At 47.5% G+C, this 15,713-nt stretch overlaps 1 protein-coding gene across 3 annotated transcripts in view; it reads left to right on the forward strand.

The window, feature by feature from the left end:
- GAK (cyclin G associated kinase) overlaps positions 1–15,713 on the forward strand; it is a 1,898,577-nt gene that overhangs the window by 1,248,866 nt on the left and 633,998 nt on the right. For all 3 annotated transcript variants that reach the window (XM_085636622.1, XM_085636624.1, XM_085636623.1), the window contains exon 18: positions 10,642–10,721. In XM_085636622.1, coding sequence (XP_085492748.1) covers positions 10,642–10,721 — 80 coding nt within the window. The remainder of the gene's footprint in view (positions 1–10,641; positions 10,722–15,713) is intronic.

The following is a 15,713-nucleotide window of genomic DNA, read 5'->3' on the forward strand; positions in this document are numbered from 1 at the left end:
TTAACCGCCATCCTCTAAGGCTCATATTTGAAAAGTTGTTCTAACTGCTTGCTAGTCTGATTCAAGTATGTGAATCTATGAAAGATCCAATACTGAATAAGAAAACCAGTTACTTACCTGTAACTTCAGTTATCTGGTATTGGTATCTTTAACAGATTCACATGTGACCCACCCTCCTTTACTCCGTTTCTGTCCAAAGTGCCACTCCAAATACACTTACACCGACCAACATTCAGTTTGCAACTTGTGCCTCTCGCTCGAACATCGAGTGGACACCTGTGAGGCCTGTAAGTCTTTTTGTTCTAAAAAGACTCTTTGGGTTCGAAGGGCTTGACGGCCAGAGATGCAGCGCAAGCAAATATACGATGTTCCCGACATCTCGGTCGACAAGAGGAGGAGGAAGAGGCTTCTGCGGCACAAGAAGAATCCCTTTCCATACATGACTCTGATTCAGAGTCTCAATCAGAAGAGGACTCAACCACTCTTCAGCCAGCACAAAAACAACATACCTTTAGTACTTCTAACCCTGCTCCGAATTCCAAATCCTCTGTTTCCCTGAGAAAACTGCTCACTGCACACAAGCTGTGGCTTGCACCGACAACATGACTCGAACCCTCGCCCTCTGGTTCGGCTCTAAAGGTTCGACCTACAGAATCCCTTTCATCCGAGACCAAAAAGTTTCACTCTTCGATCTCGGCATCGGAAAAAAGACTTGTGCTTTCGGAACTGAACCTTCCTCCGTCATAGACAAATGTTCCTCCACTGAAATGCTTGCATCTGAAAGAAACACGTTAGTTAGATTCCTCACCTTAGAATATCCCCAGTCTGACGCCTGGGGATATTCTAAGGTGAGGAATCTAACTAACTAATGTTTCTTACAGATACATCGTTGCCGAAGGTAAGTAACTTGTTCTTCTCAGTTCAAAATCTCCTCCGGAGCCAGTCCTTTAGCAATTTCACCAAATGCTCAATCCGAAACAAAAAAACACTTGAAATTCAGCCTGGAACAAAGGAAATTATGTTGCAGCCACCAAAACACCACACTCCGTTGAGTTTTGCGAAGGGTTTGGGCATTCTTCTTCAACCCCTAAAGAAAAAAGAAAGAATGCTGCAACTAGTCCATTGCACAATCCCATTCCTTCTTAACCTCTACCACAATCAACACCTCCACCACCTCACTCCCTACAATTATCTGAGGCGGGTTATATGTCTCTATAGATGAGGATCAAGACATCCCAGATTACACAGCCAGGGGATCCTTGGGAGGATTATAATATTGATCCTCATCTTGACACTTATCCTGATTTACACTCTAGCTGTTCATCATCATCTGATGATGCATCTGCTCATCAGGATCTTATAGCCAGAGCAGCCTCTTTCCATCAAGTACCTTTATATAAGGACTCAATAGAGGAGGATTTCCTATTTGGAACGTTATCTACTACACAGAGGGGCACAATACTTACCACTTTTAAAAGGTATGACACTTCATGCAGATTACATTTTCAAACAACCAGCTAAAGCTAGGATAATTACTTATCACATTGATTAAAAAAAATACAAACGACCACCTTCAGACCCCATTTGTATTAGAGGTCAATTAACTCCTGACTCTTTAGTAGTATCAAATGCTAGGAAAAGGGCTCACTCCCAAAAACTAGAGAAACACCACTACCATAAAAGGAATCCAAACTTATGGATGCTTCTGGTAAGATGGTTGCGGCACAAGCAGCTAATCATTGTCATATAGCTAATAGGCAGGCATTACTAACAAGGCATGACAGGGCTCACTGGGACGAAATGAAGGGCCTTCTCCAACATCTCCCAGAGTAGCACAGAAAAAGACGTCAAGAGATTGTTAATGAAGGCAAACTTATCACCAACAACTCCATTAAATGCATTAGATGCGGCCGGCACTACTGCTAGGAGTATAAATTCTAGTGTCCTAATGAGAAGGCATGCATGGTTGAGTGTCAGGTTTCAAACCGGAGGTACAACAGACTATATTGACCAGGAACATCTCTTTGGTCTCCCAGGTGGACACAGTCCTTGAAAAAATGAAAAAGGACACACAGGTAGCAAAATCAATTGGAGATCTATCAATTGGAGATCTACAAACAAAGAGGTTCCTTTCATAGGCCCAATTTTAAACAAGGGGCAAGAACAGTTTCCACAAATATCGTTGGTTCACAATATAGAACTCAAGGACAAACCTCAAAAACTAAGAACTTTTACAGAGGTTCTTACAGAGGTAACAATTTTAAAGGAAGAGACAGAGGGAACATTGCACGTTCCTCAAATACCAACAATAAATAACGACTCCTTTACCTTTCCCCCACAACACCAAGCACCAGTTGGGCATCGTATCCAACAATTTTTTCAAAGCTGAAAGTCAATTACAACAGACCAATGGGTCTTCGACATTATCCAACATGGTTATTGTCTGGACCTCATAACTCCTCCAAATATTTCACCTCAAAAACTATCCATGCAACACCAAATCCTTCTCCAACAAGAAATAACAGCTCTGTTGCAGCAAGGAGCAATAGAACCACGTTCACCACAATTTCATGGGACTGGAGTGTATTCACTAGACTTCCTTAGTCCCAAAAAGGATGGATCTCTCAGGCTCATTCTAGATTGTAGGAGACTTCATGGCAACCATAGATCGAAAGGACGCCTATTTTTATATACTAATTCATCCTGCACACAGAAAATACCTCTGATTTCTATTTCGGGGAAATCATGATCAGGTCAAAGTTCTTCCCTTTGGATTCACTACAGCACCAAGAGTACTCACAAAGTGCTTAGCAGTTGTGGCAGCACATCTGCGCAGGGAAAACATTCATGCCTTCCCTTATCTAGACGAGTGGCTAACCAAAGCAAATACAATCATACTGTGCAAGCAAAACACTCAAAAAACCCTAGATTTAATACATCAATTTGGGTTCACTGTCAACCTACAAAACTCCCATCTACAACCAGCTACCACTCAAGCGTTTCTAGGGGTCACGCTCAACACAAATCTAGTGTTAGCATCTCCAAACACAGACCGAATACACAATATACTAACGTTAATTCAACAATTTCAAACAGAAACTCACATTCCAGTCAAAATATTTCTCAGACTTTTAGGCATAATGACATCTTGTATTTACATAGTCCCACATGCCTGACTCAACATGAGACCTCTACAACAATGTGTCTCCTAACAATGGACTCAATCACTGGGTTAGCTTCACTATTTAGTGTTAGTAAATAGCTGCATGTATCACTCTCTGCAATGGTGGAATCCACAAAGTCTGTCCAAAGGCCGGTCGTTTCAAGACCCAGTTCCACAAATAACTCTAACAACAGATGCATATTTAACATGATGGGGGAGCACATCTCCACAAGCGTACTATTCGGGTACTATGGATTCCAAACACAAGAATCTCCATATCAATCATCTAGAGCTGCAACCTTTTCATTTAGCAATAAAAGTGTTCCAAATTCACCTACAACACAAAGTTGTCCTTATTCAAACAGGCAATATAACAACAGTGTATTATTTACAAAAACAGGGGGGACATGTTATGCAGCAAAATAGTAACGTTTTGTTATATTGTGTCGGACAAAACGTTAATCATCTTCAAGCAAAGATACAAACACTTATTTTATACCTATTGCATTTGCAAACTGCTGATTTAGTATATACCTCTATAAGATTACATCTTGCAGCTATTGTCACATTTGCAGGATAGACAAACACATATCAGTATTTAAAATTCCTGTTATAAAAGCTTTCATGGAGGGACTTAGAAGAATAATTCCCCCTAGACTTGCCCCAGCAGGGAATTTTACCATTGCCCTAACAAGATTAATGGATCCCCTTTTTGAACCAATACTTTCTTGTCAGTTGCAATATCTTCCATGGAAACTTGCTTTTTTTATTTGCTATTACTTAAGAGCTAGTGAAATTCAGGCATTGGCCCTAGAATAGCCTTTCTTTCAACTACACAAAGATAGGGTAATACTTAGAACTAACCCTACATTTCTACCAAAAGTAGTTTCCAGTTTTCATATAAATCAATCCATTGATTTACTTGTGTTTTTCCCACAACCTGACACAATTGCAGAAAGAGCATTACACACTTTAAAAAAAAAAATTCTGTTTATTGAAAATAAAATAAGACAAAAAAACATAATAATGGTGCAGTCACAAGACATAATACAATACCGAAGGACTACGGAAAACATAAATGAAGCCATTCAATACATTAGGTCAAACGAAAAAAACACTATAATGTCCACAACACCTGCGACAGCCAGCCTATGGTGTCACGTCGTCAACAACATCATTCGACTCTGCAAATGGGGTACAAATAAAGCCTGTACTTTTGTTCCAGGGGCCCCACACCTTGGTCCATTTACCCGGGCAACCTCTACTTTCGTAACCGCCCTTTCCGCCTGCATGCACCAGTCCATGTCTGATGCCCATTCCGCATATTTAAGAGCAACTCCCCCCTTCCAGGTTCTAGCGATGTTGCACTTGGCGACCATACAACCCAGTGTGACCCAGAGACGCTCATACCTGTTTAGATCAGTAGCTTCCAAAACATTCAAAAGGCAGAGACGTGGGGATAGAGCTATTGATTTATGGCATAAGTGAGACATGGGGGAGACAACTCTTCCCCAGTATCTCTGGAGGTCGGGGCAGTCCCACCATTGATGTAGGAAAGTACCCAGCTGTCCACAACCCCGTGGCAGTCCGGCGAGGACAAAAGGCCCCTCTTAACGAGTGCCTAACTGGTGTAGTATGTCCTGTGAAGCCCTTTAAGTTGGATCAACCTAAAACGCGAGCGAATCGCCACCTCCCTTGGCGAGGCCAGGGCTTCCCTCCACTCCTCGTCGTCGAGCTCCCCCACCTCGTCATTCCATTTTGCCTGTATCTTACCCACTGGGTCGGTCATATTATTTAGAATCTTACGGTATGTCCGAGAGATCGCTCGATCTGGAAGGTAATCTTCCAGTAACCGATCTTCTAACTGCGAGGAAACCTGCAAGTCGGAGCTGCTAGATAGTACAATCTGCAGTACACCCCCGCCCCCCTTCTGCCACAGGACCCCCACCGTTGAGAGACCTATAAAGTCGCACTTATCAAACCCTGGGAACTTTGAGAGCATGCCCAATTGAAGAGATTCAAACAGCAGGGTGGTCTTAGTAATCCTGCCCTTCCAGCCCAACGCAGCCATTGCTACGCCCCATAAAGCTACCGTAGTCAAGGTCGGGGTGTACATAGGTGCGTGTTTTTTACCCGCATACAGAGCCCTAAGAAAATTACTGGCGGACATGTTGTACCTGTCCATTGTGTATGCCGGGTCCGTGATGGGTCAATGCATCCAGCGGTTGAGACCCACCAGCTGTGAACACCAGTAATAGTGTTGGATGGCAGGTAAAGCTATTCCCCCATCATACCAGCTTTTGGTAAGCTTGACAACGGCAATTCTGGGTGTTCTGTTGTTCCATAACGATGAGCGAACCTCGGAGTCAATCGAACGAAAGTATTGGGAAGAGATCAAGAAAGGCGTATTCCACAATACGTAAAGAAAGCGGGAAAGCTCCATCATTTTATAGAGAGCAGCTCTATCCAAGAGCGTGAGAGGTAAGCTTTCCAATGTTGCACATCAGCGTGGAACCGTTGGAGCGGAGGGATCAAGTTCTGACGATGGGACACCCCCTCATCCTTGGCAATGTATATCCCCAAATACCGAAACCACTCAGTGACTATCTGGGCCTGGCATCCTGCTGGAAGAGTCGGCCGCACCCCGCTCAAAACATAAACCAGAGATTTATACCAGTTGATCGTGTAACCGGAATTTTGTTGGAAGAGGGCAAAGATGTGTAGCACTCTATGAATTAAGGACCGGGGTCGGGCCAAATAAAGAAGGATATAGTCGGCATAGAGGGAAATTCTATCCGACCAATCTGAAGTCCAATTCAGACTGCGAATCAGAGGGTCACCTCTGATCCCTATGGCCAGAGGTTCCAAGGCCTAGGTGAAGAGAAGAGGTGACAGGATGCAACCCTGCCTCGTGCCCTTACCCATCTCAAAGGCGGCAGAACTGCCACCATTTACCGTGACTCGGGCCAAAGGGTGGGCATAGAGCAGTCGCACCCAGAATATAAATGGAGCGCCGAACCCGTACCTTTCCAGTTCTACAAACAAAAAGGGCCACTCAATCATATCGAAGGCCATCTTAGCGTCCAGGGACACTATTACCAAGTCCTCCTGAATAGTAGAGGTCCGGCCCAGCACCTCAAACAACCGGCACGGGTTAAGGTTAAGCACGGTATTTCTGGCTGGCAGGGACAGGGAGAGAGGCGAAGGGCCAAGAGTTTGGCCAGGATCTTAACCTCGGGGTTAAGAGAGAGAGAAATGGGCCTGTACGAGGAGCAACGGTCTGGGGGTTTTCCCGGTTTATGAATGACCACGATGTTGGCCAGCCGCTGTGTCGTTGGCAGAATACCTAGGGATATCCCTTGTCATACATGCGCACCAAAAAGGGCGCGATGGCGGAAGCAGTATGTTTGTAAAGTTCGATCGGGAGGCCACTTGGACCCATGGCTTTTCCTGACTGCGGTGCCCCAATGACCTTGGAAACTTCCTCCGGGGTCAAATCGGCGTCCAGATCCAACTCCTCCTGTTGGATCTAGTTGTGGCAGAGGGAGAGTAGACAGCAGTTCCGCCTCCGCGGCCCGGGTGGATATGGGCAAGGGGGTGTATACATCCTTGAAATTAGTGGCGAAGGCCTCAGCAATGCCGAGCTTATCCTGTTGGCGTGTTCCGTGCCAATCTAAAATCTCTGCCACCCATCTCTTGACCAACTCCCTCCTATCCAGCCAAGCCAACAATTTACTAGCTTTACGCCCATATCGTGAATGCGATGCTGAGTGGCTAGGTAATAAGTCCTAGAGGCATCTTCAGCTATATCCCGGTATTCTTTCTGCTTTACGGCCAAAGTGTGGGAGACCTCCGAGGATGCTGAGGCGACCATCTCCGCTTCCAACTGTGTCACTTCCCTCTCTATATCTTGTAGTTGTTTACTCTTCACCTTCTTATGACCTGCCTCCGCCGCCACCCCACAACCACGAATCACTGTCTTATATGCCTCACACAGTGTTATGTCAGATTCAACGATCCATCATTCTACGTAAAATAATTCTGGGTGGCCTCTAGCAGTTTGGTGCGTAACACCAGAACTCAGAGATACCGAGGAGGGAGCACCATTTCCCGGCAGTTGGGGGTGGGGGGGGGGTGCTGCCATAATAAGTAACGATTGGCGAATGATCGGAAATGCCCCTCGGAAGGAAAGTGATCTCCCCGAATTGTGGAAGCTGGGTTGCCTTGCTGAACAATTAATCAATGCAGGACGTACTCCCATGGACCCCAGAGTGAAACGTGTATTGTTTGGAAGCTGGATTACATGCTCGCCATACATTAATCAAACCCAGGGCATCTAAGAATTCCAACAAATGCTTGCCATGTCGATCCCCCCGTTTAGGTGATAAACAATCTATTTCCCCGCTAAGGGCTGCGTTACAGTCACCTCCCACCAACATTTCTCCATCTGGTGAACCAAGGTCCACGAGAGTGGAGGAATGCAACTTGGGGGTGGACATAGAGAGAGGTGACGTTCAAAGGCATCCCCTCCCATTGCCCTGTAATCAAGACAAATCTCCCCAAAGGGTCAGACGGTGATTTTAGAAACCTGAAGGGGAGGAAGGTAAGTACCAGTATGCCCACCCCTCTGGACCCACGGGTATAGCCCGCATGTGCGATGAGTTTATAGCCTCATCTATTAAGAACGCAATAAGAGGTGCCTTGGACATGCGTCTCCTGAAGCAAAATCAAGTCTGGGGACTGTCGTTTTAAATATTGCAACACTACGCCCCCCCTTAATGCGATCTCCCAACCCGTTCACATTCCAGGAAAGGATTTTGGGGCGGGCCCTTGCCAGGCTAGGACTACAGTCTTGACTTATTAGAATCTATGAAAGTGGGACCCCCCCCCCCCACCCCTCATGACTGGAGAAGCCGGGTAGACAATCGAAGCTGGCATATGAGACACAGTAAAGCAAAACCATCACAAGTGAACATTGAAATTTACATTTACCACATACCCAGGACCCAACTGGTATTGTACAAAAAACTGCACCAAAAAAAACAATCTGACTAAAAACCATCAAAAAAGCACAAAAATCCCCAACCATAACCCTGGCTTTTCTAAATCAGTTTTTTCAAGAGGATAGTTAAAAGCACACTCCACTAGGAATATTGAAGCTTCTATGGCTTTTTTAGGAAACATTCCTCTTGCTGATATTTGCAAAGCAGCAACATGATCTACTCAATGAACCTTCACAAAAATTGTGTGGCTGTATTTCCACATCAACAAGCCTATGTTGGTACTGGGCTTATATCACCCCAGTTCAAATTAATAAGTACTTCCTCCGCACGGATGTAGCCTGCCTTCAATGCTGTCAGTTAGATGTAGACATCCTCCATATGCTGTGGCAATGCCCTGTCCTAGAAGAATACCGGAGTAATGTGACAACCACACTGGCCATTTGCACATCTCACCTTGTCCCAACTAGATGGGAGGTGCATGTACTGCACCTATTTAGCAGGAATAAAACATAGGGCTACCACCAGTTTTCTGGATCTGGGTTTAATAGTAGCAAAACGTTTGCTTACCAAGTGATGGAAATCCCCTCTGGTACCTCACACATTAGCATGGTGTCGGTCCCTACTTAACTGGGCTAGGGCAGAGGGAGTGGTTCTGCGCAGGGAAGACCTGCTTGGTATCTATACGTTCCCCCTGGCGTCTCAATGGGACACTATAGTGTAGAAGTTACAGGACATAGTTACTAACACTGGGAAACCCCTGGATGATATCCAGGACTGACACCCAGTTGTCGCCCTCCTTAGGTACAGGGGTAGAGTAGCGCTAACTTCCACAGATGTATGGCCCCCCTTCATAATCCCGCTATCACTGAGCCCGGATAGGGCTGGCACACTGTGCTATGCAAGACACAGCAGCGGGTCTCATGCGACTCCCTTACCCCTCCTTGGATTAAGTTGTCCTAATTTTGTTGTACCCTATGTCCACAGTTTGGCCTAAGATGCACCATGTATGAAACGACTACAAGTTGTCCAGTGGTCAGACTCTTGGGCATTGCTATGCCCTATACACAGACGCTGGCATGAGTCTTCTCTCAGTACCCTGTTGAACAACTCATCTGTCTCTTTATAGTCTCGTGCTGGATATCGTAGCATTTACAAGCAACTATACATGGTACCTATGCATTATTCTTGTTGTATTCTTAAAATGTCAATAATAAAAAGATTTAAACAAAAACAAGGCAATTTTGGTAAGGCAGTACTTAAGACTCTTTTTCAGACAACTGCAACCCCCACAAATTAACCACTACATAGGGAGAGGGGCTACTTTACATTCAATGCAAAGCATGTGTGTCTACAGCACACATGCCTCAAACCGATTATATTACCCTGTAAGCATATGTTCTAGGCATGTAGTGCTGTAGAGTGCCATCCCTCCTCCACAAAGTTTTTTTTTTAGGTTGCAGTTTATATCTTTGATATACCAGCGCAGGGCCATCTCAATGCTTACATACACAGCATTCTTTATATCTCACCACCTACCCACGGTAAAACAATCTGACGATGGCGTTGATGACCATGTCCAGTATTCCCAAGAGGAGTCGTCGCACAGCCTCAAAGAAAACATCTTGGAACAAAACAACTTGTATTCATCCAAACCCAACACTATATGGTGGATTTATGTAAAGCATGTGAATCTACAGCACTACATGCCAAGAACAGATGTTTACAGGGTAAATCACATAATCCATATATGTTAAAAGCAGATACATCAATCATAAATGACTATATAAAACATCTTCCTACTATGGCCCGTGTCTTACATAATCCCTGTCCGAGGAGGCTTTAATGCAAGAAGGGGTAAAGAGCCCAAATACTTCCATATGTTTGGCACCGTGGTAAGACACTTTCATGAGATTGTCTCCATGTAATTCACTTAATCCACATACAAACATTTCTTTCTGGGTGACTGTTAAAAAACCTTTTGCGCTTGTCAATTTACTTCTTTAAACACTAGTATTACCAAATTTGATACGATGTTCCACTGACAGCAAATTTTGCACTTCTGTTGTCACCATTTTTCCAGCTATAAATATTAAGTAGATCATTGGCGTAACAATTGTCTTGATTTTACATTTTTAGTAGAGCAGCAAGTTATCGATAACTGCAAAACAGTAATTGTTGTAGCCATAAGACATTAGCAATAATCCTTGTTATTGCTTTTCTTGATCTCCATCTTTAACTAGCTGCTTTTGCCATAATCCTGTGGAAGGATTTGTAAATGATTATAAATTTGTCAAGTAGATAAGTTCCACATGTTTTTTTATGAATGCATGTAAAAAACGTAAGTACGCTTGTGTACTCTGATTACATCCTTGTAAAAATGTCAGATCTCTAGGCCCAAAGAAAGTCATTAATCAAGGCTTATAGTTCTTATCAAATTCTACTTCAACTGAGTTTTTATTTGGATTGTATCAATAGATGGCTTCAATGAAGATGTTCCAGATACAGTTCCATACTGGATTTGTTCCCCGAAATGCAACAACTGTGAAATTTGCAAAGTATGTAAATTAATTTAATCTATTTTTTGTTTCTATATTTTCACTCTAAAAGTCTGAAGAGCGGTTTATGAATTCACTGGTGAATTTAAAATAAGTGAAAACTATGGTAATCTATATTTTGTAACAATGTTTATAAAGATATCGGTTAATGAAACCCTACCCATTCAGACAGCACAATACCCCACCTCTGTTTTAAATCATTCCACAAAGTTTGCATTTGACAGTTAAAAAAGCAAAATGTAAAACATTGAACCATTTCTAGCTCCCAGTCTTTTCTACTTACACAAGTCAGGTGTTAATACAATTAACCAGTTTCAATTCATGTGTCTCAGCGATGGAGAAAAGGCTTTTTAAGGACTTTAGTAAATGTAGCACCTTCTACCCTGGCCCCTCCAATGTCCACCTGGAGAATAACTACTCCTGATGACAATCGCTGAATGCTGGGCCTGTAGTGGGTGCGTGCCAAAAGGAAGCCCCCCTTATTCATTCTTACCTTTCCCTGATAATGCCTGATGACATTCAGTAAAAGGTGTAAACTGTGCCTGGCCACAAATGCTTACTGTGACTTTAAATAGCAATTTCTTCTTTTTGAAACCTTGGACTTTGAAGCAAGAGGTACTAGGGATGTGTGCCAGGTGTGCGGCCTGTAGCATGAGTGTTCATTTTTAGCTGTCTCTCTCAACTTATTGACTTCATATTCTTTGCTGTTGTTGAGAAAATCTTAGTGTTTTCAAGTTCTATTATGATGTCAAAAATGATTACTTAGATTGTTTTAAACATCTGAAAGAAACACGTTAGTTAGATTCCTTACCTTAGAATATCCCGAGGCGTCAGGCTGGATCCGGAAAGATTTTTCGTCAACAGTACCCCTGCGCGTCGATAGGCGTCGTCTGCGGCTTCGCGTCCGTCGTCGGCGTTGTGATCGCCGGGATGACGTCGTCGGAGTACTTAGATGCCGCCCTCGCGCTCCGACGTCAGATTTTCTTTTTTCCGCGCCAGCAAGCACAGATCAAGGAAGAGTCTTTTTTTTTTTTTTTTTTTGGACTAACTTTTTGGACATTTTGTCTATCTTTTTCAAGTCGACTTAGACTCCTGGTGCCGGTAAGAATGCCCGGGTTAAAGCCGTGTTATGTCTGACACCGACTGATGCCGGTTACCGACCCCCACCATCGGTGTCTCTACTGTCTTGGGGCCGACCACGACGACAAGTCATGCCCCGAATGCCGGGCCTTGACGTCGAAAGCTAGACGGGAGCGGTCCCGCCAGTTCCTCGAGATCCGGCAGTTGGCTCTGCGCCACTCGAGGTCCCGGTCGAGGAGGAAGTTGAGGGACTGGTCTCGGAACCGCAGTCATCACATCGTCGGGATCCAAGTCCTCACACTGAGGTCAGTCGAGGCATGGCAAAAAGAAGTCGAAGAAGCGACAACGCTCTTCTGACTCCCCTCGCCGGTCGCGCGACTCGGCCTAGGGTTCGGGTGGCACCACCCGCGCAGCTCCGCCGGAGCCGTAGGAGTCGAATCTGGCCCCACACCCTCCGCTCCCTGGGCTTCATGCGACTCCGGGTGAGATTCGAAACTTCCTCGTGGCCATGAGGACTCTCTTTCCACCGTCGAGGCCTGCCGGCGCGACTCCAGACCCCGCAGGTCCACTGGGGGTCCTAGCAAGCCGGCGACTTCGGCGGTGTCATCAACTTCGGTCCCGGCGCCGTCGTCAACTTCGGTCCCGGCGCCGTCGTCAACTTCGGTCCCGGCGCCGTCGTCAACTTCGGTCCCGGCGCCGTCGTCAACTTCGGTCCCGGCGCCGTCGTCAACTTCGGTCCCGGCGCCGTCGTCAACTTCGGTCTCGGCGCCGTCGTCAACTTCGGTCCCGGTGCCGTTGTCGACTTCGGTCCCAACGCCGCAGGCCCCCGTGGGATCCAGGCGTTGATCCCAGTCGACGCCAGTTGACCTCACGACTCCTCCGCTGGCGCCGTCCTCCATGGTGTCGCTCCCGGCGCCGTCCTCTGACGACGCCGTCCCTGGTTTCAGCCCCGGTCCGGGGTCGATGGGTGAGCCTTTCGCCTATGCCCAGCTCCGTCATTTCTGCCTGATTACCAGGACACGGATGAAGGGGAGGACTGGGAGGGGTCTGAGGAACCTCTGGCACAGCAGTGCCAGTTAAGTCAGGACTGGGCAGATGAGCTGGGGGAGGCCAGTGGTCTCGACACTTCGCCTGACACTGGTTTTGTCGCTCCTCCTTCCGTGGCTACGGAGGAGGGTGCTACTTATGCTGTGGTGTTGCGCAAGGTGGCCATGTCCTTGCGCCTGGAGCTCCCTGCAGCGGCCGTGAGGACCAACCTCCTCACTGAGGTGCTTCAACCTCCAGTAAGCTCTTCGGAGCCTCAGCTGCAGTTTAATGAGGCCCTCACCGACGGCACTTGGTCCAAGCCCTCCACAGTCTCTCCTGTGGATCGGAACGTGGCCCGGCGCCACAGCCCAGCTCCGGGCGACCCCTGCTTTCTGTCCGTACACCCCACTCCTGAGAGTCTGGTTATCCAGGCCTCCACGTCCCAAACCGCCTTCCCGTCCGCACCTCCGGACCGGGAATCCAAAACAATTTGGCAAGAAACTGTTTTCCTCACTCAGTCTTGGGTTGCGGTCCATTAATAGCGCATGCCTTTTGGACCGTTACACCCACTCTCTGTGGGATATGGTGGCGGCGTGCTGCCCCAGTGTCCAGAGGAGGCCAGGACATGGCTCGCCCAGGCTCTTGCTGAGGGGCGTGATTCAGCACGGTATTCCATTAGATGTGGACTTGACACCATGGACTCGCTGGGCAGAGCGATTGCAACGACGGTGGCGATTCGTCGTCACGCCTGGCTGAGGTCCACGAACTTTTCAGGTAATGTCCAGAGCACTCTCATGGACCTGCCCTTTGATGGCCGTCGCCTTTTTGGCGACAAAGCAGCGCGCTGCAGCGCTTTAAGAACTCCGGGCTACGGCCAATTCCTTGGGTCTGTTGGCCCAGCGCCAGCAAACTTCTGCTTTTCGCCCCTTTCGTGGCCAGGGAAGGGGCACCCCCGTACGTTTGTCCAGCCACAGGCTGCAGAACCAGCCTCAAAGCGGTTGCGGACGTAGATTCCGCTGTGGTGGAGCAGGGGGACAGAGAGCCAGTCAAACCCCAAGCCCTCGTCCTACTGGACCTGTCGGCCGCGTTCGACACGGTGGATCATGACATCCTTCTCCACCGTGTCGGGCAGGCGGGCATCCAGGGCGTTGCTTTTGAATGGGTCAGGTCCTTTCTCACGGGGAGAACTCAGGCGGTCCGCCTTGGTCCCTACACTGCTAAAAAAACTCTCACATCCTGTGGTGTCCCCCAAGGCTCTTCCCTTTCCCCGCTTCTCTTTAATCTTTACCTCCGACCACTTATTCAATCACTCTTGAAATGGGACATCGTCACTTATAACTACGCTGACGATCTCCAGATCATCTTCCCCCTCAACTCACCAAATGCCATCAAAACTTTTCATGGAGCCATGACTCACATCCAACTCTGGATGAACCAGAACCAATTGAAGTTGAACCCCGGTAAAACTGAGCTTCTACTCCCTGGACTCAGCTCCACCTACTGGGGCCCACAGTTCTGGCCTCCAGAGTTCGGCTCCCCCCCCGTTCCTGCAAAAACAGTAAAAAGTTTAGGTGTCATCATTGACACCGAGCTTTCTCTCAGGGCTCAGGTGGGAGCGGTGGTTTCCTCCTGTATGTTTCAACTTCGGAGGATCCGCAAAGTCCGCCATTTTCTCCCCCCGGCAGCACTCACCCAAACTGTCATCTCGCTGGTACTCTCCCGCCTGGATTTTTCTAACGCTATCTATCACGGTCTCCCACAATACCTGATCCAACGCCTCCAGGTTGTTCAGAACCAGGCTGCCCGCCTGATCCACGGAACACCTAGATGGCAATCAGCCAAACCTTTGCTTGTGACTCTGCACTGGCTCCCGGTCGAGCGAAGGGCTGCCTTCAAGGTGGCTTGTCTTACCTTCAAGGCACTTCATTGCCCCTCCCCTGCTTTCCTGAAATCCACCATCCACCCTTACTGTCCCACACGTCATCTTCGATCCGCTCACCTTGACTTGCTGATCATCCCCAGGGGCAAAACCAAGAGATTCGGCGGACGCCGGTTCTCCCAGTTGGCCCCTGGACTCTGGAACACCCTCCCTCTTGCTATTAAATCCTGCTCGTCCTTCCTTAACTTCAGGAAAATGCTAAAAACTTTTCTCTTCCCTACCCCCATGTAGATTCTGTTATCTCCACTTCCCCCTCACCCTGCTCTGTTCTGTCTACCAGCGCCAGGAAGCTTCGGTGTCAGTGCGCTTTACAAGCAACACTTAACATAACATAACATAACAGTCCACATCTGCCCCCACAGCATCTGCCTCAAAGCCTTCCTAGTCCGACCTCTCAACCCATTTCACGCCAGTGGGAGGCAGAGTTCGCCATCACCTGATCCACTGGCGTACCATCACTTCGGACAGGTGGGTGCTGTGGCTACTCCCTCCTCTTCGAGGCGACCCAGCCATGCCACCGCAGTACCACCGCTTGTCGGGGGATCACTTACAATTTCTGCAGGAGGAAGTTACGGCCCTCTTGGCCAAGGGGGCCATAGAGCGCGTTCCTGGCCCAGATGTAGGACGGGGTTGTTACTCCCTCTACTTTCTGGTTCCCAAGAAGGGCAAAGGGGGCCTACACCCTATCTTGGACCTCAGGATCGTAAGCGCCTTCCTCCGGAAGTAGAAGTTCAAGATGCTGACATAAGCTCGGGTTCTGGCTGCCCTAGACCCTGGAGACTGGATGATAGCATTGGACTTGCAGGACGCTTATTTCCCCATCCCCGTCCTGCCGGCCCACCGGCGTGACCTGCGGTTCACGGTAGGCCACGAGCACTTTTAGTTTACTGTGCTCCCCTTCGGCCTCACCAGTGCCCCTAGGGTGTTCACGAAAGTGATGGCGGTGG

This window comes from Triturus cristatus, chromosome 2_1 (genome assembly GCF_964204655.1).
Source record: "Triturus cristatus chromosome 2_1, aTriCri1.1, whole genome shotgun sequence".
In the NCBI taxonomy this organism is placed as follows: Eukaryota; Metazoa; Chordata; class Amphibia; order Caudata; family Salamandridae; genus Triturus; species Triturus cristatus.